General features: G+C 39.3%; 1 protein-coding gene across 1 annotated transcript; it reads right to left on the bottom strand.

Moving 5' to 3' along the window:
* Window positions 1–13681: 13681 nt before the first annotated feature.
* LOC310662255 (vomeronasal type-2 receptor 26-like) lies at window positions 13682–23360 on the bottom strand (the record flags this gene model as incomplete). The annotated part of the gene is made up of 7 exons (XM_083409028.1): window positions 13682–14580; window positions 15783–15909; window positions 16580–16807; window positions 17234–18091; window positions 18952–19243; window positions 19804–19970; window positions 22743–23360. 7 exons carry the CDS (start codon window positions 23358–23360, stop codon window positions 13682–13684), a joined length of 3189 nt encoding a protein of 1062 aa, XP_083265154.1.
* Window positions 23361–23900: the final 540 nt, after the last annotated feature.

The following is a 23900-nucleotide window of genomic DNA, read 5'->3' as shown; positions in this document are numbered from 1 at the left end:
ATCTAAGAAAACTTACATGGGTTCTTCAAATATGTCATTAGAGGGACATTTTCTAAATTCGATTGAATTGGAAAATCTGTATATATAAGACATAATGCCAGCAATGATTTGGTCTCCTGGCTGGTAATACTTGTGAAGAACAGGAAGAGGGTCACGGCGGCTGCAGCTGATGTCAGGAATCTTGGACACCACCTGCGGCAAAAAAACTACTACCAAGACTACAAATGCTACTAACTTGCATAAAAAAATTCTTTCTGCCCACCAGTACATCTGCCGGCACATTATCCTTCTCTGAATCCTAACTTAAATGGCTCTCAGTTGATCTATGTCTCCAGCTATGTCTCAGTGATCAGACTGACCCAGTGTGATTGTCTCCAGCCCCAGCTTGAAGTGATACTGGGGGGTATTAAAAATCTCATCCAGCCTTGTTGTTTTGTATGTGGTTACCGCAGTTCCCTTGAGACTTAAGAAGTAGAGTAATCCTTACTAATTGGATAATTACAAGGTAGCTAATCTTCTCTTTTAGCTAATCTTCAACTTTCTATGAGATATTGCAGAAGAAAACATATTTATCACATTTCAGCCTCTGGTCCAACTCACTATATTTGATGGTGTCATGAAAGTTGCAAATTAAGTCAGTTCATAAATATACATATGCAAATGTCAGTGGTCACTGAGAAACAACTGAGTACGGATGGATTGTCCATGCCTTTCAATCTCGCCTGTGCTGAAATCATAGGTCCATTATGTCAAAATAGATCATTGTTGAACTTCTGCAAAAGGCTGGGTAAAGGGATAATTTTAATAACAAAAAATCAACAATGATCATTCCAGTAGTGCTTGTAGGCATTGATGTTCACAACCTAGTTTGCAATTCTGAGAAAGACCTGTCGCACATCACCTCAGAATGACCTTCATCCAACAGTGGGGAAACAACAAAGGGATCTTCCATTCTGAACAGATTTATAAAGGGAGTGGTACTCCTTTAAGTGTTTGGCTTTCAAGTCGCTAAGGGTTTTACCTTCATATGCTAACGACAGTATCTCGAACTGTACTAGTAATGAATATGCAGGTCTTTGAAAGAATAACACAAGAGGCTTGCTAGATGCAATGTGCTTGTCAGCAGAATTAGGCTGCATACGTATCTCAGTGGTCTTCATGAAATGGGAGTGTTAAAAGCATCACCAAAGGAAACAGAATAGTTGTTACCTTTGAGAGTAATGAGAGACTGCAATCTGCCTAGTGACATCTAGATAATCTTGGTGGATATCGCTCAGTATTGGGATTTACTGCCACAGTACATTCTGTCCAAATATTTTTCTTGGCTCTCAGTTCTGGGGATTTTAATTCATAAAAAGGGGGTGAAAGATGTTGGACACTATACATCTCAACTTTGATTACATTAAAATTCCACCTGCAGGTCATGTGAAAGTATGCTTGAAATGTGCTTCAGTTTTCATCTAAAGCAGGAGACTAAGCATTTATTCTGGTTATAATGCTCCTTAAGAAAAGGGCTAAATCTAAGATGCGGATCCGCACATTATTCTGCTTAATTTCTTTCTAAGTAAACAGACAAAAAAGATGAGGATTTAGAATATTTATTTATTGTCCTCATGGTAAAGAAAAGCAGTACAAACATGTGGCTGAGAAAACAAGGCATTAAAAAGTCAGAGGGTGCTTGACCACTGCAAGTTGATTCAGAAATATTGTCTTCTCAAAGAGTGTTCATGCCATAATTCTCATCTATTTCACATAGCACATTTTCACAGCAATTACAAAAGTAGTATTATGGAGTTGGCAATTTTATGGTGACCTCTGATGGGGATAATGGGGAACTGGAGATTACTCACATGAGAAATTTTGCTTGCATACGTTTCATCACAAATTTAAAAAGGATTACTCCAATATGGCACTGACGGTTAAAATTACATTTGCATTTTGCTGAAAAAATGAAAAACACAAAAGTACCATAGACCCCATTGCTAATTAAAATATGACATAGATGAAGGACTCAGAATTTGTCAATTCTTCCTTCTGAGTTGCTCCTTGCTATTCAACTCAGGCTTCATCATAATAATATAACATTTAGGTGAAAATATACAGCCTAGTAAACCAGCACTGGAGGCCAAGATGGAGAAGATCTCCACAGCCACCATATATTTTCCTTTTGTGCTTAAGTAAGTTGGAACAAAGGACAGCCACACACTGCAAAATACCAGCATGCTGAAGCTGATAAACTTGGCTTCATTAAAGCTGTCAGGTAACTTCCTGGCTAGGAAGGCTACACAGAAGCTGACAATGGCCAGCAAGCCCATAAACCCCAAGATACAGTAGAACATAGTGACTGACCCTTCATTACATTGCAGAACAATTTCTTTATTCATTGAGTGCATGTCTAAATCTGGGAATGGGGGAGAGGTTGCCAGCCACACAGTACAAAGAGCAGCCTGAATCAAGGAACACGAAAGGAGAATGGAAATGGCCTGTTGTTTCCCCACCCATTTCCTCATGCTGGACCCTGGTTTGGTGACCATGAAAGCAAGGACCACAGTGATTGTCTTGGCCAACACACAAGAAACTGCCACTGAAAAGATGATGCCAAAAGCAGTTTGTCGAAGGAGACAGGTCACTTTCTCAGGTCGACCGATGAATAGAAGAGTACAGAGGAAAGAAAGTAAGAGGGAGGTGAGGAGAGTGTAGGAGAGGTTGCGATTGTTGGCTTTGACTATGGGAGTATCCCAGTGCCTAATGAAAATCCAAAGCACCAACCCTGTGATGAAAGCAAAAGAGAGAGCAAAACAGGCCAGCGACATCCCCAGTGGTTCTCCATAAGACAAGAAACTTATATCTTTTGGAATACATGAATCCTTTTCCACGTTTGGGTAATGATCTTGTGGGCACTGAAAGCATTCATCCATGTCTGAAAAAGAGAAGTTAGATTTCTATACAGCATTTATATGAAGTACAAAAATGTAGAAATATAGTTAGAATGAAAGTTGCCATGCTGATATCAGAAATGCAAGTTTACAATCTCCTCATGTAATCACACTACCAAGTTGTGGAGAGATTTTCCATGGGCCACACATGTCTTTGGAAGCCCAGTAGTATCACTTTGCAGGTATTACCAATTGGAAAGGGTCTGGAACATGTTTATTTCCGCTTTATGTTAATTCTGAATGTGTGTTTTTAACCATCATTTCCTCCTTTTTTTTTCAGCACAAATGTGAAGTACAAAAATGTATTAATTTAGTTAGAATGAAACTTGCCATGCTGATATCAGAAATGCAAGTTTGCAGTCTCCTCATGCAATGCTCCATGGGCCATACATGTCTTTGGAAGCCAAGTGGTATCACCTCACAAATACGGTGGTATCTCTGGTTACGTACTTAATTCGTTATGGAGGACTGTTCTTAACCTGAAACTGTTTTTAACCTGAGATACCACTTTAGCTAATGGGGCCTCCCACCGCCGCACGATTTCTGTTCTCATCCTGAAGCAAAGTTCTTAACCCGAGGTACTATTTCTAGATTGGTGGAGTCTGTAACCTGAAACATATGTAACCTGAAGTGTATGTATCCCAAGGTACCACTGTGCTACCAATTTGAAAAGATCTGGAACATGTCTATTTCCCCTTTATGTTAATCCTTAATGTGTGTTTTTAACAATCATTTCCTCCATTTTTATTTCTGCATTAATCTGGATATTCCTACTAAAATACATATTTAAATGTATGTGATGCTAGATTTGGATTGCTGAGAACTTGAGAACTATGCTGAACCACATTTAAGTGAAGGGTCCGATGCAATCAATACAGGTGTTCTAATCTGCACCTTCATCCAAGAAATGTGGTTTAGTTAATTTCCTACAAGAATCTGCAGATATTTAATTCCTCCAAATCTCTCAGCATCACTGAGCATCAGCACTCAGCATCACTTGCCTCCAGCAAGTTTCAATAAATTATTAGGATTGGTATTAGTTCTACCATGGTGTTAATTGAATCATGGTGTTGACTAGGAGATCACTGAGATCTGTAACAAAATTTTGCAGTGTTGGAATCCCACTGTTTTTCCATTTTCCATTCCACTTCATCTCTTATCATATATTGTTTTCTGCCTCAACACATCAGTCTCCATCCCATAGCCATTTAACACCCCATGTATTCATTAAGTGGGGGCTGGTGCTGCTGCAAGCCTAGTGCTTCTTCCAATCAAGCTTGTATATCTCCACCTAGTGTTTGAACTCTTCTTTTTTTTCCCCTACATGATGACTGACACCCTGAGTGCTGAGATTCCTATTAGTATTCCAAATCCCCATATTAGCAGCCCCAGTTCATTTCCCATGAACATGATTTCCCTTACCCGTCTGGTTGGAAATCTTCCCTTCCGGACATGGGAGGCAATCATAGCAGCAAAATGGCTCTCCTTCCTTCTTTGCCTTATGATATCCCAAATGGCAATGGTCATTACAAAGAGAAAGGGGCTGTGCCTGTCCACAAATGAAAGAGGATCATGGGTTCTCCTTTGGAAAATTCCATATCAATAGTGTTCTGTATTATGGAAATCTGCTGAGCTATCTCATACAGGCCAGCCAATGGAGGTCAGGAGCCAGAAAGCTATTAAAGACCAACATTTCATTATCACAGTTACAGCCCCCTTTGGTTAATCTGCAATTCACAATTTCTCCACTAAAGGACATCAGAAAATGTCATCAAAAATTTGTTGTCTGTCACTTTCAATGTGAAAGAATGCTCAGTGTGGACAACCTCTCTTGATACATCGTGGCCCTTAATTCATTTTTAATTCTTTTGAGTCTTGAAAAACTCCTCTCTCCTGAACAGTTAGTGACCAGAAAGCTAAGAAATAGCCCCAAAATTGCTTCGACGTTAGGAAAGGCCATCTGATCCCCCCCCCCTTGTATATAATTTGATAAAGGTCTATATGAGACAGAGAGGTCTCTGCTGTAAGCCTATGGCTGTGTCTCATGTTCAGGTGAAAGTGCAAAAGTACATCCATAAGTTTCAAGTCAATATATTCTGGGTATGATTCCATCAACTGTTCAACACCTTGCTGAGTTTCTTGCTTTGATGCCATCAGAATAGCAAGAATCGAAAAACAATTCTGCAACATCTTGCACACAGTACTTCTTCTTTTTAAATTGGCTTCAAGTGCATCTAATATAGGAATAAAAGGGTTTTATCCTAAACTTATCTCTTGAAGAAAGTGCATCTAAGTCATCAGGTGCACTTCTGTCATTTCTTTGCCCCATCTCACTCTTTGTCTCCTTGTTTTGTAGTTAACATTTGGCAAGGTGGCTTTTGCTTGTTTCTCAAGCTCATCGAAATCTTCTCTTTAAAAAATCCTGATGTGAACTGTAAAAACTTGCACAAGAACTCAATAATAGGTCTGATTTCTAAAGAGCTTTGCTGACCTTGTGAAAGTGACCTAGCACACGGATTTATATCTCTAAGATTATGCAGACTTTTGCTGTGAACCAGGGCTCCACAAAAAAAATAAAAAATATTCAAGTTGGGACCTAGAGTTTCAAATTGGGCCGCATGTGTAATAGTTGCTGGGCCCGAGTTGCCCTGCCCTTGCATGAAATCTTGGGTTTGCAATTTTGGGAGAGGGGACACTGCCCGCTGGGGGTGGGTGGGCTGGGGAGCCCCCCTAGATTTAGAGGCCCTTGACTTCAGCCTACTTAGCCTATAGATAATTCCAGCACTGAGTCTGCCCCACCTACAAGAGTGAGGTGATTCCAGTATAGACTGTCCAGCATCCCCCACTCACCCTGAGAGCATCTTCACTTTGACTATGGGAAGGAAAAATCCTGAGACCCAATATTTGAATGGACCTTACCTGGTTAAACCTGCTAGGCCACACAAGGTCTTTTTCACGAATACTGAACGCTTCTTCTTGGGGAGCCAGGGGCTCAACTTTCCCAACTTTGACTCTATGAAAAGATTGGTTTGGGAATGTGACCCAATTGATGATATCAAATACAGCCTCTATCTCTCCATATTCATTGAAAGATACTTTTTCCCCAGCACTGTTGTTAAATGAGGTGCTTGTCACAAAATAGTTGAGCTAAATTGGTAGGGGAAATGTGAGCAATTCATGAGGATGTAAAAGTATGATGAGTGTTTTATTAAATCTATTTATAGTTTACCATAATGGTGCACTGTATAAGGAATTGCTATTTCTGATCTGAAACTAGAAATATAACACAACATTAGAAAACAGCTGCTAACTTTGCTCTAGAAGCATAGTGGGATAAAATATGGAATATTGCCCTGAGGGAGAAACTACAAAAGGATCTTAGAATTCTCAGACACACAAAGACCAAACATGTTTTGATATTATATATATTAATTTATGTATGGTGCACTGGAAAGGACAATATTGTCTTTTCATCAGCAGCTATACATGCTTGATTCTAAGACAATCTGTTAAGATGGAGAGTAGAAGATACCTAACTCAGGTAAGCATTTCTAAACCTGCTGATTGTTTTGTGCTGTTTGCCCTTTAAAAAAAAGGCATATGGAAAATCAAGAAAAGAAAGAAAGAAAGAAAGATCCTAGCAAAAAAGTCATGCTGATGTTAAGTCTCAATAATCATAACTGTTAGCATGACTAAATCTGGATGCAACCAAATCAGATAAAAACAGCTGAGTGACATACTTCTATGTTTAATTCATTCTGTTGAAATGCTCAAAAAAATAAACATGCTGTCTAAAGAATATCTTAACATGTGAATGCCAGGTGCATTTCTTTAGGGAGGTATATTTAGGATTAAATTTCAAATTATGACATTGTAAGCACAAAAAGGGTCAACTTGACATGCTTATTCAAAGCGTATTCTAATGGTTAATGTTATTGGTTGGAAATAATAATAATAATCCAACATTTTGACCAGTCATTAAACAAAAGGCATTATGAGTGACATATACATCTATATCAAACAAAAATGGGGAGCCACTCAGGAACAACAACAGGTCTGATTCATCAGGGATCATTTTATGGTCTAAATTTCTTAGTATACTGAAGACATTACCTTCCACAGTTGCTGACTCAGAAGCTTCCATCTTCCTTCACCCACTCTTGCTCTGTGTTTGAATCTCAATGAACTCATTGCATGCAAAGCGTGTGCCACAGTATAGACTGCATTGTAGATGCTGTAGCTGTGGCCGGTCATGGTCATTTCAAAAACTGATGCAGGAAGATTCTCCAGCTTCTCCTCCCCACTGCAGATTTTTGTATTCTCTCCATCTACCAGGGAAGGGTTGAAAGAACAAAGAAATGCTTCTTCCCAAAACCCCTGGAAAAGGTTATCTTTGTTTTCCAAAGTGGGTTTTATTATCTGAAGAAATTTCTGGAAACCATCTATCTCATGGGAGTGAACAGATAAGTATATATTACCATGAAGAAAGTCCACGCGCCAGGTTCTCTGAAGAGGAACTGATGTTAAATCTATCTGGGATGTCATAATCCAGACTTTCCATTTTCCCTTTGTTGATTCATCCATAGTTTCTGAATACCTGGGAAATGTTCTCAAAACTACCATGGTATTAATTTCGCCATGAATGATCATTGCATTAACAGTGCTGTTGTGGATAAGATCATATGTTTTATACGCCTCTTGCGCCATATCAGGAATACTACTAGAAAAAGTCATCATGGGTATTCTTAATATGAAATCAAAGCAAATACCTCTCTGGATAAACATGGGAACCACAGTGTGTTCAAACGTCTCTACATTGTCATCATGCCCAGATAGGACCCCAATCCACGTCCACCTGAAATGCAGCAATAACTGCAGAATCCCTTTATACATATGGGCCACATCTGGAAACATCTGGTGGTATAGAACAGCATCTGCTTTCTTATTTATCAGTGGGGCAGAGCCATATATGAACTAAAGAAAAAGAAATTTATTTAAGCAAGGGGAAATGGTATTGAAAAGGCTTGAACAAATCTTTTCAACAGTCACCACAGAGGAGAAATACATTGAAACTGCAAAGGCAGAGCTACGTTGGCCAAGTGGGTGCCCTCATGGAATATTGCTGTGGAGTGTTCACTAGCATATTTCACATAATGTCAGTTTAATTCATAGGTATTTGACACAATAATGATTAAGTGTTTTGAATGATACCTCCCATCAGTCCTAGTGAGCATAGACAATGATCAGGGATTATGACACTTGTGCTCTGCATTATTTGGAGGGCTCAGTCTTGGCTGTCCTTGTTTGTTCTAAGGAAATAAAACCTGAATTTAAAAATAATTGACATCTGCTATCCAAAATGTATAATTTATTATTAGAATGGGAATTAAAGGATAAAGAAGTAAAAGAAGTTATGATTAAATGGGCATGTGATATAGGATATGTGATTCGGCTGGAACAATGGGAGAAATTATGGAAATATGATATTAAGTTCACGTCATGTTATACAATAAGATAAAATTTTATGAAAATGGTGTACCAATGGTACTTAACTCCAGTAAAATTGGCTAAAATTTACAAATTAAAATCGAACACCTGTTGGAGATGTAAAAAAGAAATAGGAACAATGTTTCACATGTGGTGGGAATGCCGACATATTAAACAATTCTGGAACAAAATTTACGAAGAACTCAAAAAGATGTTTAAAATATCTTTCAGTAAAAAACCGGAGGCATTCCTTTTAGGTTTAATTACAAATGATATTCCCAAAAATCAAAGGAAAGTGTTCCTTTATGCAACAACAGCTGCCAGGATGCTTATAGCAAAAAACTGGAAAGGGAGGAAAATTCCATCAGTGAAAGATTGGCAAATTAAATTTTGTGAATACATAAATCTGGCAAGACTCACAGCATTCATAAGGGGACAATCGGACCAGAAATTATTAAAAGAATGGGGTTGTGCTAAAGAGTACATGAAAAAACATTGTTCTGGAGTAAGTATATTGGTATGTAATGAATGATGCTTTACAGGGTTAAAGAAAAAGAAAAATGGTGAAGAAGAAAAAAGTACAAAGATGGAAGTAATCTAACCAGACACAACAATATAGTAAGAGTAAATTTTTTGAGGTCTTAGAACAAAGGAAGGAAGTCAATATGTGTAAATGTACGTAACGATATGGTTTTTTTCTGTAGATGTGTGCTTTTTCATTTTTGTTTAGTTTTGTTTCGTTTCCTTTGCTTTTTTTTCTTTTTCTTTTCTGCTTTTTTTTGTATGTTCCATTTTGTTTGTTTGTATAGTATTATTTTGGATTAAATGTTTGTAATTTTTGTTATGATTCTGCATTGAAAATAAATAAAATAATAATAATAATAATAATAATAATAATAATAATAATAATAATAATAATAATTGACATCTGTTAGTGCCTATGTAGTATATGTGTATGACTTAGTGGGATATTGTTCATAACTTACATATTTATCATACTTTGAGGACACCTTCTGGTTAATCCTATATTCCATAAAAGGGGTTAGCAAAGGTACATCAGGATAATGATTCATTTTGGAGATGAGAGTAGATTAGCAAGATATATTTTTCCTCCTAGATATTTCCACAAGTTTATATGTCGAAGCATTGGTGCTTCTTCACAACATCGCCACCCAAACATAGCATGCACAATAATCCCAAAAAAACATGTTGAATATGATGCTTTGGAAACAAATTTTATCTTCAATGTGCAAAGCCACATTTAAAGGCAAGAGATGTGACAAATTGTGTCTCAAAAACTGATCTGCCCCGTGCACACGTTTTACCTGTGGAATCTTGTAGATGCACAGAATATCTGCCATGTAGAGAGAGACTTCAGAAGTAGGTCCCCCAATGACTGCTACTGGATTGCTCACCCTATCACATTTGTAGTTGGGGATGAATCTGCCCTGTGTAGAGAAGAGTTCCAATGAGGCCTGATAGGTCCATCTTGGACTGAAATAACAATTATAGATATGGAAGCCCAGTGTAATATTGGGTAAGAGGTGTGGATTTTCATTGATCTCTTTTGCAGCAAATATTGAGGCCAGGAAATGCTGGTATATTTGGATCATAGCCCTGTAATTAGAGTTACATGCTATGTAATGGTGTATTTGATTCAGATTTTGATATGTACTTCATTTCAGTTAGGTACATGGAAAGTAAATATATGGCATTCAGTAACAGAAACATCGCAGAAGTATAATGAAATGTTGCCAGAGTTTGGCATTCTTCATCTTTGTTTACCTGCACAATTCTAATACAATTCTAGTTATGTTTTGAAAGATTTGTTAATTTAAGGATGTCTCTGAAATTATCCTTATCCCAATTTAATTTAGGATTGTAGCATTTCCATCAAGATTTTATATAATTGAATTACTCTGCGTTCTTTCCAAATTGGGACCATGAAACCTAGTATGTAACATTTTCTCTTTGGATTTTTATTTTGTAGGAATGTGTATACATTACTGTCTTTAAACATGGCTTGCTGGTCCTTGATATTTTTGCATCTTTTCTGCTTTAATACATCAAAGCTAGGCATATGTGACATCGAAAGGATGGGTCAAATCTCTCACTCTCACTCTCACTCTCTCACTTTCTCTCTTACACACAAACACATAAAAAACTGTATGGTGTATTGTTTTTGTTGCTGTTAAAAAAGATTAGCTGCAGGTCAGCAGAAGATAATAGATTGGATTTCAAATTTCCTGCAACGAGCATGTTTGGAGGAGATCTAAGGCACCTTCCTCAGATACAAGTAAGCTCATTTGGAATAATATAAAAACCACATTTTTAGATCATGAACTCTCGATTTGTGTTCTCTAGAACTCCCAACCTGCTGCCCTGTTGTTGGACTATAACTCACCAAACCATTGGTCATGCTGGCTTGGGCTGATGGGAGTTGGAGTCCAACAACGTATGTAGAAGCAGGAGATAAAGAAGGTAAAAGGACCCCTGACCGTTAGGTCCAGTCGCAGATGACTCTAAGGAAGGTATGAGATAAGAAGAGGAATAAATAAGAACCAGAATTTCTCCATTTTAGAAGTTTTCCGGCTTGATTTAAACAATTGAATTTGGCAATATTTGGATAAACTTTCATCCATTTCATAAGATGCATAAGGAGTAATATTTGTTTGTCCATGTCTTTCTTTCTTTCTTCCTTCCTTCCTTCCTTCCTTCCTTCCGTCTTTCTTTCTTTCTTTCTTTCTTTCCCTCCTGCTCTCTTTCTTTCACACATGAACACACAAAGTGCAGATATTAGTTAGATGAAAGGGAAGGGGTTACAGGCTGTGACAGTTCAGTCAGAGCTTACATGCCCAGAAAAGATGGCATTCAGTTTAAATGGAAAATATATATTAAACATAAAACATTAATATGTAATTAATCTTCTCCCATCCACTGGAGCTACCATTTGACAGAGAGGGGGGGAAATTGAGGCAAATGTATGCTATGCATTTTTTTAATCTAAGAAAACTTACATGGGTTCTTCAAATATGTCATTAGAGGGACATTCTTTAAATTTGATTGAATTGGAAAATCTGTATATATAAGACATAATGCCAGCAATGATTTGGTCTCCTGGCTGGTAATACTTGTGAAGAACAGGAAGAGGGTCACGGCGGCTGCAGCTGATGTCAGGAATCTTGGACACCACCTGTGGCAAAAAAACTACTACCAAGACTACAAATGCTACTAACTTGCATAAAAAAATTCTTTCTGCCCACCAGTACACCTGCCAACACATTATCCTTCTCTGAATCCTGACTTAAATGGCTCTCAGTTGATCTATGTCTCCAGCTATGTCTCAGTGATCAGACTGACCCAGTGTGATTTTCTCCAGCCCCAGCTTGAAGTGATACTGGGGGTATTAAAAATCACATCCAGCCTTGTTGTTTTGTAGGTGGTTACTGCAGTTCCCTTGAGACTTAAGAAGTAGAGTAATCCTTACTAATTGGATAATTACAAGGTAGCTAATCTTCTCTTTCTGTTTCTATGAGAGATTGCAGAAGAAAACATATTGATCACATCTCAGCCTCTGGACCAACTCACTATATTTGATGGAGTCATGAAAGTTGCAAATTAAGTCAGTTCACAAATATACATATGCAAATTTCAGTGGTCACTGAGAAACAACTGAGTAGGGATGTATTGTCCATTCCTTTCCATCTTGCCTGTGCTGAAATCATAGGTCCATTATGTCAAAATAGATCATTGTTGAACTTCTGTAAAAGGATAATTTTAATAACAAAAAATCAACAATGATCATTCCAGTAGTGCTTGTAGGCATTGATGTTCAAAACCTAGTTTGCAATTCTGAGAAAGACCTGTCACACATCACCTCAGAATGACCTTCCTCCAACAGTGGGGAAACAACAAAGGTGTCTTACACTCTTAACAGATTTATAAAGGGAGTGGTACTCCTTTAAGTGTTTGGCTTTCAAGTCGCTAAGGGTTTAACCTTCATATGCTAACAACAATATTTTGAACTGTACTAGTAGTGAATATGCAGGTCTTTGAAAGAATGATACAAGAGGCTTGCTAGATGCAATGTGCTTGTCCGCAGAATTAGGCTGCATACGTATCTCAGTGGTCTTCGTGATATGGGAGTGTTAAAAGCATCACCAAAGGAAATAGAACAGTTGTTACCTTTGAGAGTAATGAGAGACTGCAATCTGCCTAGTGATATCTAGATAATCTTGGTGGATATCGCTCAGTATTGGGATTTACTGCCACAGTACATTCTGTCTAAACATTTTTCTTGGCTCTCAGTTCTGGGGTTAAGAATTCATAAAAAGGGGGTGAAAGATGTTGGGCACTATACGTTTCAATTTTGATTACATTAAAATTCCACCTGCAAGTCATGTGAAGGGATGCTTGAAATGTGCTTCAGATTTCATCTAAAGCAGGAGACTAAGCATTTAGTGTGGTTATTCGAGGTTATGGCAAAATTTCATTCTATCACTTAATATTTTTATTACTGGGATTTAATTAAACAGCAAAGGAGAATAGGGTAACTCAGCAACACAGTTTGTTGCATTGAAGAGGATGGAAAGTATAATGCTCCTTAAGAAAAGGGCTAAATCTAAGATGCAGATCCACACATTATTAAACAGACAAAAAAGATGAGGATTTAGAATATCTATTTATTGCCCTGGTGGTAAAGAAAAGCAGTACAAACATGTGGCTGAGAAAACAAGGTATTAAAAAGTCAGAGGGTACTTGACCACTGCAAGTTGGTTCAGCAATGTTGTCTTCTCAAAGAGCATTCATGCCATAATTCTTATCTATTTAACATAGCACATTTTCACAGCAATTACAAAAGTAGTATTATGGAGCTGGCAATTTTATGGTGACCTCTGATGGGGATAACGGAGAACTAGAGTTTAATAAAATGGCATTTTTTGCTGACATAAATTTCATGAGTTTACCAGCTCATATAACTAAGCAAGAGGCATGACACAGGTGTGTCGCTCCTGGCCTCATCCCATGACGCCACACCCGGGAACACCACTTTTAAGAGATGTACACTTCCTTACTTTGCACTTCATTTGGTGAGGAGAAATGAACAAGAATATATCACAGATTTGAAAAGGATTACTCCAATATGGCTCTGGCAGTTTAAATTACATTTGCATTTTGATGAAGAAAGGAAAAACACAAAAGTACCATAGACCCCATAGCTAATTAAAATATGACATAGATGAAGGACTCATAATTTGTCAATTCTTCCTTCTGAGTTGCTCCTTGCTATTCAACTCAGGCTTCACTACAATAATATAACATTTAGGTGAAAATATACAGCCTAGTAAACCAGCACTGGAGGCCAAGATGGAGAAGATCTCCACAGCCACCATATATTTTCCTTTGGTGCTTAAGTAAGTTGGAACGAAGGACAGCCACACACTGCAAAATACCAGCATGCTGAAGGTGATAAACTTGGCTTCATTAAAACTGTCGGGTAACTTCCTAGCTAGAAAGGCTACAGAGAAGCTGACAATGGCCAGCAAGCCCATAAACCCCAAGACACAGTAGAACATGGTGACAGACCCTTCATTACATTGCAGAACAATTTCTCTACTCACTGATTGCATGTCTAAATCTGGGAATGGGGGAGAAGTTGCCAGCCACACGGTACAAAGAGCAGCTTGAATCAAGGAACAGGAAAGAACAATGGAGGTGGCCTGTTGTTTCCCCACCCATTTCCTCATGCTGGACCCTGGTTTGGTGACCATGAAAGCAAGGACCACAATGATTGTCTTTGTCAACACACAAGAGACTGCCACTGAAAAGATGACGCCAAAAGCTGTTTGTCGAAGGAGACATGTCACTTTCTCAGGTCGACCGATGAATAGCAGAGCACAAAGGAAGGAGAACAAGAGGGAGGTGAGGAGAGTGTAGGAGACGTTGCGGTTGTTGGCTTTGACTATGGGAGTGTCCCGGTGCTTAATGAAAATCCAAAGCACCAAAGCTGTAAAGAAGGACAAGGAAAGAGAAAAACAGGACAAAGATATCCCCAGTGGTTCTCCATAAGACAAGAATTGTATGTCCTTTGGAACGCATAAATCCTTTCCCACATTTGGGTAATGATCCGGTGAGCACTGAAAGCATTCATCCATGTCTGAAAAAGAGAAGCCATAGGAGCACCACTACATGCATAATACTAAAATGATCTAAATGAAAATAACAAAACCTTAAAGAAGGGCTGCCAGGTTGAAATCTGTGAAGAAAAAAATAGTTTGCCACACTTCTCATGTAACTATATGATTAGCAACATGCCATATTCAGGAATGGTTCAATTCCCACCCACCCCCAGACGTTAGGACCTATCTCAGCTTTTGAAGCTCAATGTTATCACTTATGGTCAGGATTCTAGCAGATTTTACTTGTTCACATCTTTTAACATCCCAACATTATTTGAACTTCCAGACTAATATGTAGTCGGGAGCACATTTGTATTTCAGTTTTAGCTCTTCTCTGAATTATGAGACATGGTTCTTAGGTCTTGTTTTAAGAGAGAGAGAGGCTGCTGCACCCTTAGCTTTTCCCCTGAAGTTCTTTCATGTTTCTGAAGTTTTCTGTCCCCCCCCCCTCACTTATGATACCTCCTTCATCTCATTTTATTTTATTTATTTGTTGTACATAATTACCAGCTGTCAATGGCTTGGACTGATCTTACTGAATATATCAGGCTGTATCCCCATATCTGGAACCACAACCTTCACTGAATTCTGGACAACTTTCCTGAATTTTTGAACAACTGAAGTAGTGTCTGAATATCTTGTTGTTGTTTAGTCGTTCAGTCGTGTCCGACTCTTCGTGACTCCATGGACCAGAGCACGCCAGGCACTTCTGTCTTCCACTGCCACCCGCAGTTTGGTCAGATTCATGTTTGTAGCTTCGAGAACACTGTCTAACCATCTCGTCCTCTGTCGTCCTCTTCTCCTTGTGCCCTCCATCTTTCCCAACATCAGGGTCTTTTCCAGTGAGTCTTCTCTTCTCATGAGGTGGCCAAAGTATTGGAGCCTCAGCTTCACGATCTGTCCTTCCAGTGAGCACTCAGGGCTGAGCACCCCTTCATGGATCACTGCCTTGCCGTGGCGAAGGGGCTTGAAGAACTCAGAGAAGCTATGAACTATGCCGAGCAGGGCACCCAAGATGAACAGGTCATAGTGGAGAGTTTGGACCAAACGTGATCCACCTGGAGCAGGAACCGGCAAGCCACTCCAGTATCCCTGCCAAGAAAACTCCATGGACAAAGACAACAGTCTGAATATCTTAGTGCCAGTATATCCTTAAGGCTCTTTACGTGATGTCTCTTACCTGTCTGGTTGGAAATCTTCCCTTCTGGACATATAATGCAATCATAGCAGCAAAATGGTTTCCCTTCCTTCTTTGTTTTTTGATAACCCAAAGGACAATTGGCATTACAAAGAGAAAGGGGCTGTGCCTGTCAAAAAATATAAGAGGATAATGGTGTCTATTTTGCAATATTGTGTATCCACAATGTATTATATTCTGTTAACTTGCTGAACTCTCCTTTTATGTTAGAATAGGCAAGAGACATATAGGAAAGGGCAATCAAGGGCTCCTGGCCATGATGGCTTTGCTCTGTCTCCCACAGTTGGAGGCAACTTTTGTTGTTATTGTCATCCAATGCAGTGCACTTCTGGGGGACAAGTTGAACTGATGCATTAGCAGTATGAAACCTGGGCAGTGTGCATCGAGCACTGGGTTGCCAGGACAAAAAGACACCCTTGCCGACCTCATTGATGTGGTCCAAAGGAAAGCAGAGCCTTATTTCACAGGTTTGCGTAGGGAAAGGAAACAAGCAAGCCCCGTCGTGATAGAAGGAACCCTTATGCTGCCTTCCCCTACATGAATATAGCCCTCTGTAAATTTATCAAGTTTTATTTTTTTCCAAGTAGTAAATTTGGTGGTAGTAGTGCAATTGTGGATTTAATGTGTCACTTAACTGGCAAAACATGGAAGATCTCTACAGCCATGCCTCACTCCTACATGAAGCACATGGATGAACGTAGCACAGAGCTAGGTAAGTATCTGAACTGCGAATCATTGTAGGAGTGATGGATAGGCTACAAAATATGAATTTATCTCACCTGGTTAAACCTGCTGGGCCACACAATGGCTTCTTCACAAATGCTGAACGCTTCTTCTTGGGAAGCCATGGGGTCGATCTTTCCAACTTTCACTCTCCGAAAGGACTGGTTTGGAAATGTGACCCAGTTTATAATATCAAATCCAGACTCTAACTCTCCATTTTGGTTGAAGGAAACTTTTCCCCCGTCACTATTATTAAATGAGATGCTTTTAACAAAGTGGTTGAGCTGTTTGGGGAGAAAGAATAGATAGAATCAGAGAGAAATTAAAAGAAAGCAAATTCATAAGAATATACAAAAGACTTATCATCATTCCCACTTGTTTACTGAACTGTTTAAAAGCTTTATACCAAGTAAAAATATATATGGAGAGGGAAAGAACCCTATAGGCCGCCTTGAGCTTCTTGCAGGAACAGTGAGAGATACACACAACAATAAACAGATATATCAATAGACTACAATAATAAAATGTAATAGCGGCACTGATGAAGGAAGTGACTGGGCAGCCGTGAAACATGTCAGAATGGTATAGCCACCACTACATTTATGACCATGATGTGGTGGAGGGCAGAAGCAGAGGTTGGCTGCCTTGGGAATCCTTTGGACTTATCTATCACAATTTCTACTCTACTTTTAGCATGCTCAGGACATTACCTTCCATAACTGTTCATTCTTAAATTTTACTCCTTCATTCACTATCATTCTTTTTTTGAAGCTAGTTGAATGCATGGCATGCAAAGCATGCGCAACCACATAGGCAGCTGTGAAGACACTGTAGCTGTGGCCAGTCATGCTCATTTCAAAAACAGATGCAGGAAGTATCTCCAGTTTCTCCTCTCCACTGCAGATTTCTTCATCCTGTAGTTCTACCATGGAGTTGGGGAACAAACACCCAAATGCTTGTTCCCAGAAGACCCTAACGAAGCCATCTTCTTTCTCCGAGGTGGGGTTTCTCACCTGAAGAAATTTATGGAATCCTACAACCTCACTGGAGTGAATAGCAAAGGATATAGCACCATGGAGGAAGTCTATGTCCCAATCTCTTTGAAGGGGAATGGAAATGAAATCCATCTGAGCCGTCATGATCCAGACCTTACCATTTTTCTTTGTTGGTATATCCTCATGTTCTGCAACCCTGGGGAACACCCTCAGGATTATCATGGTATCAATTTCACCATGAATAACCAATGCATTAACCGTGCTTCTCATAAGAATTTTGTTTGTTTCAAATCCCTCTTCAACCATGTCACCAATTTCACTGGAATATGACATTTTGGGGATTCTCATTATGAAATCAAAACAGACACCTCTCTGGGCAAACATGGGGATCACATTCTGTTCAAACCTCTCTCCATTGTCATCATGCCCAGATATCACACCAATCCATGTCCACTTGAAATATAGCAGTATCTGGAGAATTGCCTCATATTGATGCTCCAAATTTGGAAACATTTGGTGATAGAAAGCAGCTTGGGTTTTTTTATCTATCACTGGAGCAGAACCATATATGAACTAAAGGAAATGATTAATAATTCAATGAGGGGAGACAGAGCATTATTTCATCATTACTCCAGGGAAGACATGGGTTGATTCCATTAACCATCAGTGTAGCGGGCAAGTGATATTCACCGGACTGCCCTGCACTGAAGACTCTGTGGTGCATCATGAAGGCAAGTGGTAGGTGTGAGGCAGCTGTGAGCTGGTGTAATATACTGCAAATATACTGTTGGAGTCAATCTGGCACTTCCATAGGTGCTGCTACCTACCCCCCTCTCTTACCTGGTGCACTGAAGTGGCTCCAGTCTGGCAAGGTCAGGTAAAGACTACATCCCCCCTAACCAATATTATTTGCTGTTCTACAAGCAGAGATACCTCAGCAGAATAGATATGACCACAGAATGTTGACCTAGAGTTTAGAACCTACTTCATTCATTAATTTTTATTTGTCTATTAATGTTTTCCATCCAACTAGTCAAGATTGAGTCTCAGGTGTGGTTGGGAGGTGATCCAGCAGGTTCTACTTATGTTCTTTTTTTAGCAAGGGATCAACTGATCAAACCCTTCCTGGCAAATTTGCCAGGAAAATCTGAAGCCTCCCATATTAAATATCTTTTGGAAGACAGGTCAAATGATATTACACTGGCTGTGGCAAAGTTTCGTTTGGAGGTTATTAAGAAACAAAGATCATTATGCCCTAGATAAAACCAAAGGACTGCCTTGGTTTTTCCCATCTGTATGTCTGGTCGTTTTAAATGTATCTAGTTTTGAAATTGTTTTGTGGGTCTTTGGACCACAACTTTTAAAAACAGTTAAAAAGGAAAGTGATGAGCAAATGGCTTGTTAACCTTTCCCACTGCATGCATACATCATACCTGTGGAATCTTATAGCTGCACAGGATATCTGCCATGTAGAGACAGACTTCAGAGATAGGTCCCCCAATGACTGCTACTAGATTGTTCTGACTATCACATTTATAGTTGGGGGTGAATCTGCCCTGTGTAGAGAAGAGTTCCAATGCGGCATGATAAGTCCATTTTGGAGTGAAATAGCTATTATAGATATGGAAGCCCAGAGTGACATTAGGTAAGATCTGGGGATTTTCATTGATCTCCTTTATAGCAAATATCAAGGCCAGAATATGCTGGTAGATCTGGGTCATCACCCTGTAATTAGAGTGACATGCAGTGTGACAGTGCATTTGCTACAAAATATGACATATACTTCCATGCAGTTCAAAGCATTCTTGAATAACACATGATCTAGGTAAGCATGATGAAATATGGTTACACAGAGCAGTTTTGTCCTCTGTGCTCACCAGCACAGTACTGATACAGTATTCAGTACATCTCTGAAATACTCCTCACCCCAATTTCTCTCGAAGATTTTGGAGGAGTCAGAGATTAAACCCAGGACTCTCTGCATTAAAACCAGATCCTCTACCCCTAAACTACAGGCCTTCTCTTTATCAATACTTGTTGAGAACATATGGCCAGGGCGAGGAGGAACTACTCAAAGAAAGCAATAAACACAGTAATCCAAAAGTCATTGAGGACTAAAATGACAAATGAATTTCCCTGCTCCAATCCCTGCTACATTTGTTACAACCAGGAAAGTCTTAAATATTTAAGAGTCTTAAAATGAGAACATTATCATGATCACAGTGCTGAAGGGTAGAGTAAGAGAGGACAGATATATAACATTTTTACAAAAAGAAGAACTTTACACAGTATCTTCAAAGAGGTCGTTGGAAGGGCATGTTGTGAAAGCCATTGGACTGGAGAATCTGTATATCTGAGACATAATGCCAGCAATGATGAGGTTTCCAGGCTGATGAAACTTGTGAAGAATGGGAAGCGAGTTGCATTTCATGTCAGGAATCTTGCACGCCATCTGAGGCAAAAAGACTAGAAGCAGGACTATAAATGCAACCAATTTCCCTGAGAGAATTCTGTCTCTACACCCATTCACTTGTCCCCACATCCTCCTTCGCTGAGTTTTGTGATGACCAGGACAGCTTGATTTGAAGGGCTGCACACTGTTGTATGAGGTGTGTCTCACACTGTGCGGACTAAGATGTGCCTGATCAGACTGACAGAGCCCTCACTGTCTTCAGCTCCATGTAAGAAGTGCAAAGAGCATAGTAATAGCATCCTTCTGCCTTGTAGTTTTGCTGGTGGTTACTACAGCTCCCTTGAAACATGAAGAAGTAGTAGGGTAATCATGACTAATTATTTAATTACAAGGGAGATAATCACCAATTTGGAAATGCACACTTACTCTGAGACACTGCAGAAATAACAGTGTTTATCACATCTGCTTCTAGATCACCTAAATTGGATGGCAAGAGATTCAGAGCCTTACAACAAATGACTTTTTAAAAAAGCCTTCAGAATAGTGAGAAGCTAAGAAGAAAAAGTACCACAAAAGAAGTCTGCATTTGCCTTAAAAGTTGCCAATTTATTTACTTTTAATTATATACCACTTAAATGCCAAAATGGCTTCCAAGTGGTTTAAAACTTTAAAATCAATTCATAATAATACTACAGAGCAACACTAGAACATTCTTAATGAAAGTATGATAATTAAAACAGTTTAAAAACAGTTAAAACCATAAATTCACAAATTCAGTTCAGGGGAGTGCTAGCCTAACAATATATATTACTTAGGTCCATATATTTTTGTGGTTCCGCTCTGAGCAGGACAAAGATGAATATCACCCAATGAATGTGGAAATCATAAGCCTTGCATAAACCAGACTTTTTAAGAAAGCTGTTTTCCATATTGCTTTTTGTGGAAGCTGAAATATTTATATACTCTGAAGAATATTTATGACAATTCAAACAGAATTTAAGAAAGAATTTAAAAACATACTCGTAAGCATAGAAATAGAATCCCAAAAGTTTTCAGCATTTGGTACATTGCATATTTATCATGTTTGCATTATTTCATTTCTATTCCTCTTTTCCTGTAAGGAGCTCAAGGTGGCTTACATCGCTCTCCTGCTTCCCATTTTATTCTCACAGCAACCCTGGGTTGTACAATAGACTGAGCAGTAATTACTGGATTATCGTGACATAGGCTGCATCTAGACACATCAAAGAAGCATTTCTGGAAAATGCGTAGTAAACTTTGTGTGAGAAATCGCGTTGGCAAAAATGGAACTCGACAGCGCCATCTAGTGCCATACTGGTTCTATATGTATACATACTCATATTGAGCCTGTTTTCAAACATGAAATACTTCAAAACCTATACAGAAAGTCAATGTCTTATGGTGTAGTTTGGATAGTGTGAGAACCATATAACACCTTGATGTCAGGTAGCAGAGGAACCAACCCACATGGCAGGTTTCCAGGAATGGGCAGAACAAGAGAAAGTCCTTACCATCTGCTTTTATTCAATATTCACACAGAGAGGCTTGGGAACGTGGTCTCTCAGAATAATGGGGTTGCTTTGAGTCTCCACCCCCTCCCTTTCTCCCATTATGTGTCCTCATTACGGGTACTGACATGGGCCTTCTGTCTCTGAGCTCCCTGCTCTCCTGCTTTCAATGCCCGCCAGGTTCTGGGAGAGGAGGGTTCTGGAATGCTTTCTAAAGACACTGTGTCCGCTAGCTGTCCCCACTCTGGTGCTTCTTCTTCCTCCTCTCCCATTATTTCCCAGCTTTTCCCCTTGTCTGCCTCTGAGCTATGATCTCCCTCAAACCCCTGTTGCAATTCTGAACTGTCTTCTTCTCTGGAAAGGTCAGGCTGGGAAGAGGGTCTCCACCATTCCTCTTCTGCCCAGTCCCTGAAACTTGATCACCAAAGATGTAGCTGCAGACACATGTAATGTTCTGCTGACCCTTGTAATATGTTCACATGTAATATGTTTTGCAGACACATTTAATATGTTCACTCTCCTTACATTCACACCATATTTGTAAAGCACTCTTATGCCACTTTAACCCATCACATAATGTTACTTTTTGTAAAAAAATAATATATATATACAACATGTGAGCCAGTTTATAATATCAAATCCGGTCTCTAGCTTTCCTTTTCCATTGAAGGAAACCTTTCCCCCACCACTATTATTAAATACAATCATCTTAACAAAGTGGTTGAGCTAAAGAAAAATGGATGGGGATAAATAAAATTAAACATAGGCAATTCTTAATGATATGTTAAAAGTTTGGTGATCATTCCCACTTGGTTACAGAACCCTTGCAAAGCTTTATGCCTGGTAATCATGGATATAGAGAGTGGAAGATGTGCATTTGCAACATTGAGCTAGTAATTAGTAAAGCAATCTTAACCCTGGCAGGACAGCAGCAGAATAAGACAGGGAAGAATAGCCACCACTGCATCCACAGCTGTATCATTCCACCCCTGCTGGAAGGCAGGGACATCAAAAAATAAAATAAAATACTCCCTGCTCATCATCACGTCCTTTGGAACTTCCACAGAGTTCTTTTTCTACTCATTTGTATATGCTGAGCCCTGGGGCTTGGACAAATTCATGGAGACATAACGAAATCTAGTATTCAAGGCACTTATATTCATTCCCCAGAAACAGAGACATCATGCCTCTGAATACCAGGCATTGGGGGGGGGGTGTGGGAGAAGGTTATTGCAAAAAAACTCTACTTCAGGGTGTCCCAAAGCTATATTCAAGACATTACCTTCCACAACTCTGGATTCGAAAGTTTTACTCCTTCATCCACTATCATTCTGCCTTTGCGTCTAGTTGAATGCATGGCATGCAAAGCATGTGCAATCACATAGGCAGCTGTGAAGATACTGTAGCTGTTTCCAGTCATGCTCATTTCAAAAACAGATGCAGGAAGAGTCTCCAGCTTCTCCTCTCCACTGCAGAGGTCTTCATCCTCTAGGTCTACCATGGAGTTGGGGAACAAACACCCAAAGACCTGTTCCCAGAAGACTCTCACAAAGCCATCTTCTTTCTCCGCGGTGGGGTTTCTCACCTGAAGAAATTTATGGAATCCTGCAACCTCACTGGAGTGAATGGCAAAGGATATAGCACCATGGAGGAAGTCTATGTCCCAATCTCTTTGAAGGGGAATGGAAGTGAAATCTATCTCGCCTGTCATAATCCACACTTTACCAGTTCTCTTTGTTGATATAAGCTCATATGCTGAAGTCCGGGAAAATATCCTCAGAATAATCATGGTCTCGATCTCACCATGAATGACCAATGCATTGACAGTGCTCCTCATAATAATTTCATTCATTTCAAATACCTCTCCCATCACGTCATCAAAATCATTTGTAAAAGACATTTTGGGAATTCTCATTATGAAATCAAAGCATATACCTCTCTGTGCAAACATGGGAATAATATTATGTTCAAACCTCTCTCCATTATCATCTTGCCCAGAAATAACCCCAATCCATGTCCACTTGAAATATAGCAGTATCCAGAGAATTGCTTTATATTGAAGCTTCAAATCTGGGAGCACTTGGTAATAGAAAGCCGCTTGGGTTTTCTTATCTAGGGCCGCAGCAGAGCAATATATGATCTAATGGAAATTTTAAAAAGTTAAGTGGGGGAAGGGACCAATCCCATATAATTTCTCTAGGGAAGGCATATGATGCTGCCAGAAGTGGCCAGCAGGGTACGGCAAGTGTGTTCAGAGATTCATTGATGTTTTGGAAAGGTGAGTGGAAGGGGTGAGGCAGCAGTGAGGTCTGTACAGTGCACTTTCTTTCCAACTTGCAAATTTAAGCAGCTTTTGTAATAAAAGGGAAAAGTCTGCCATGTCCCTAATCAGATGACACAATCTGTTCCCATGCTCCCTTTAAGGCATTAGTTTTGCCTT

This window comes from Podarcis tiliguerta (genome assembly GCF_965153285.1).
Source record: "Podarcis tiliguerta genome assembly, chromosome: 13".
NCBI lineage: Eukaryota > Metazoa > Chordata > Lepidosauria > Squamata > Lacertidae > Podarcis > Podarcis tiliguerta.
The sequence above is the reverse complement of the archived record's forward strand: the minus strand, read 5'-3'. Positions and strand labels throughout refer to the sequence as shown.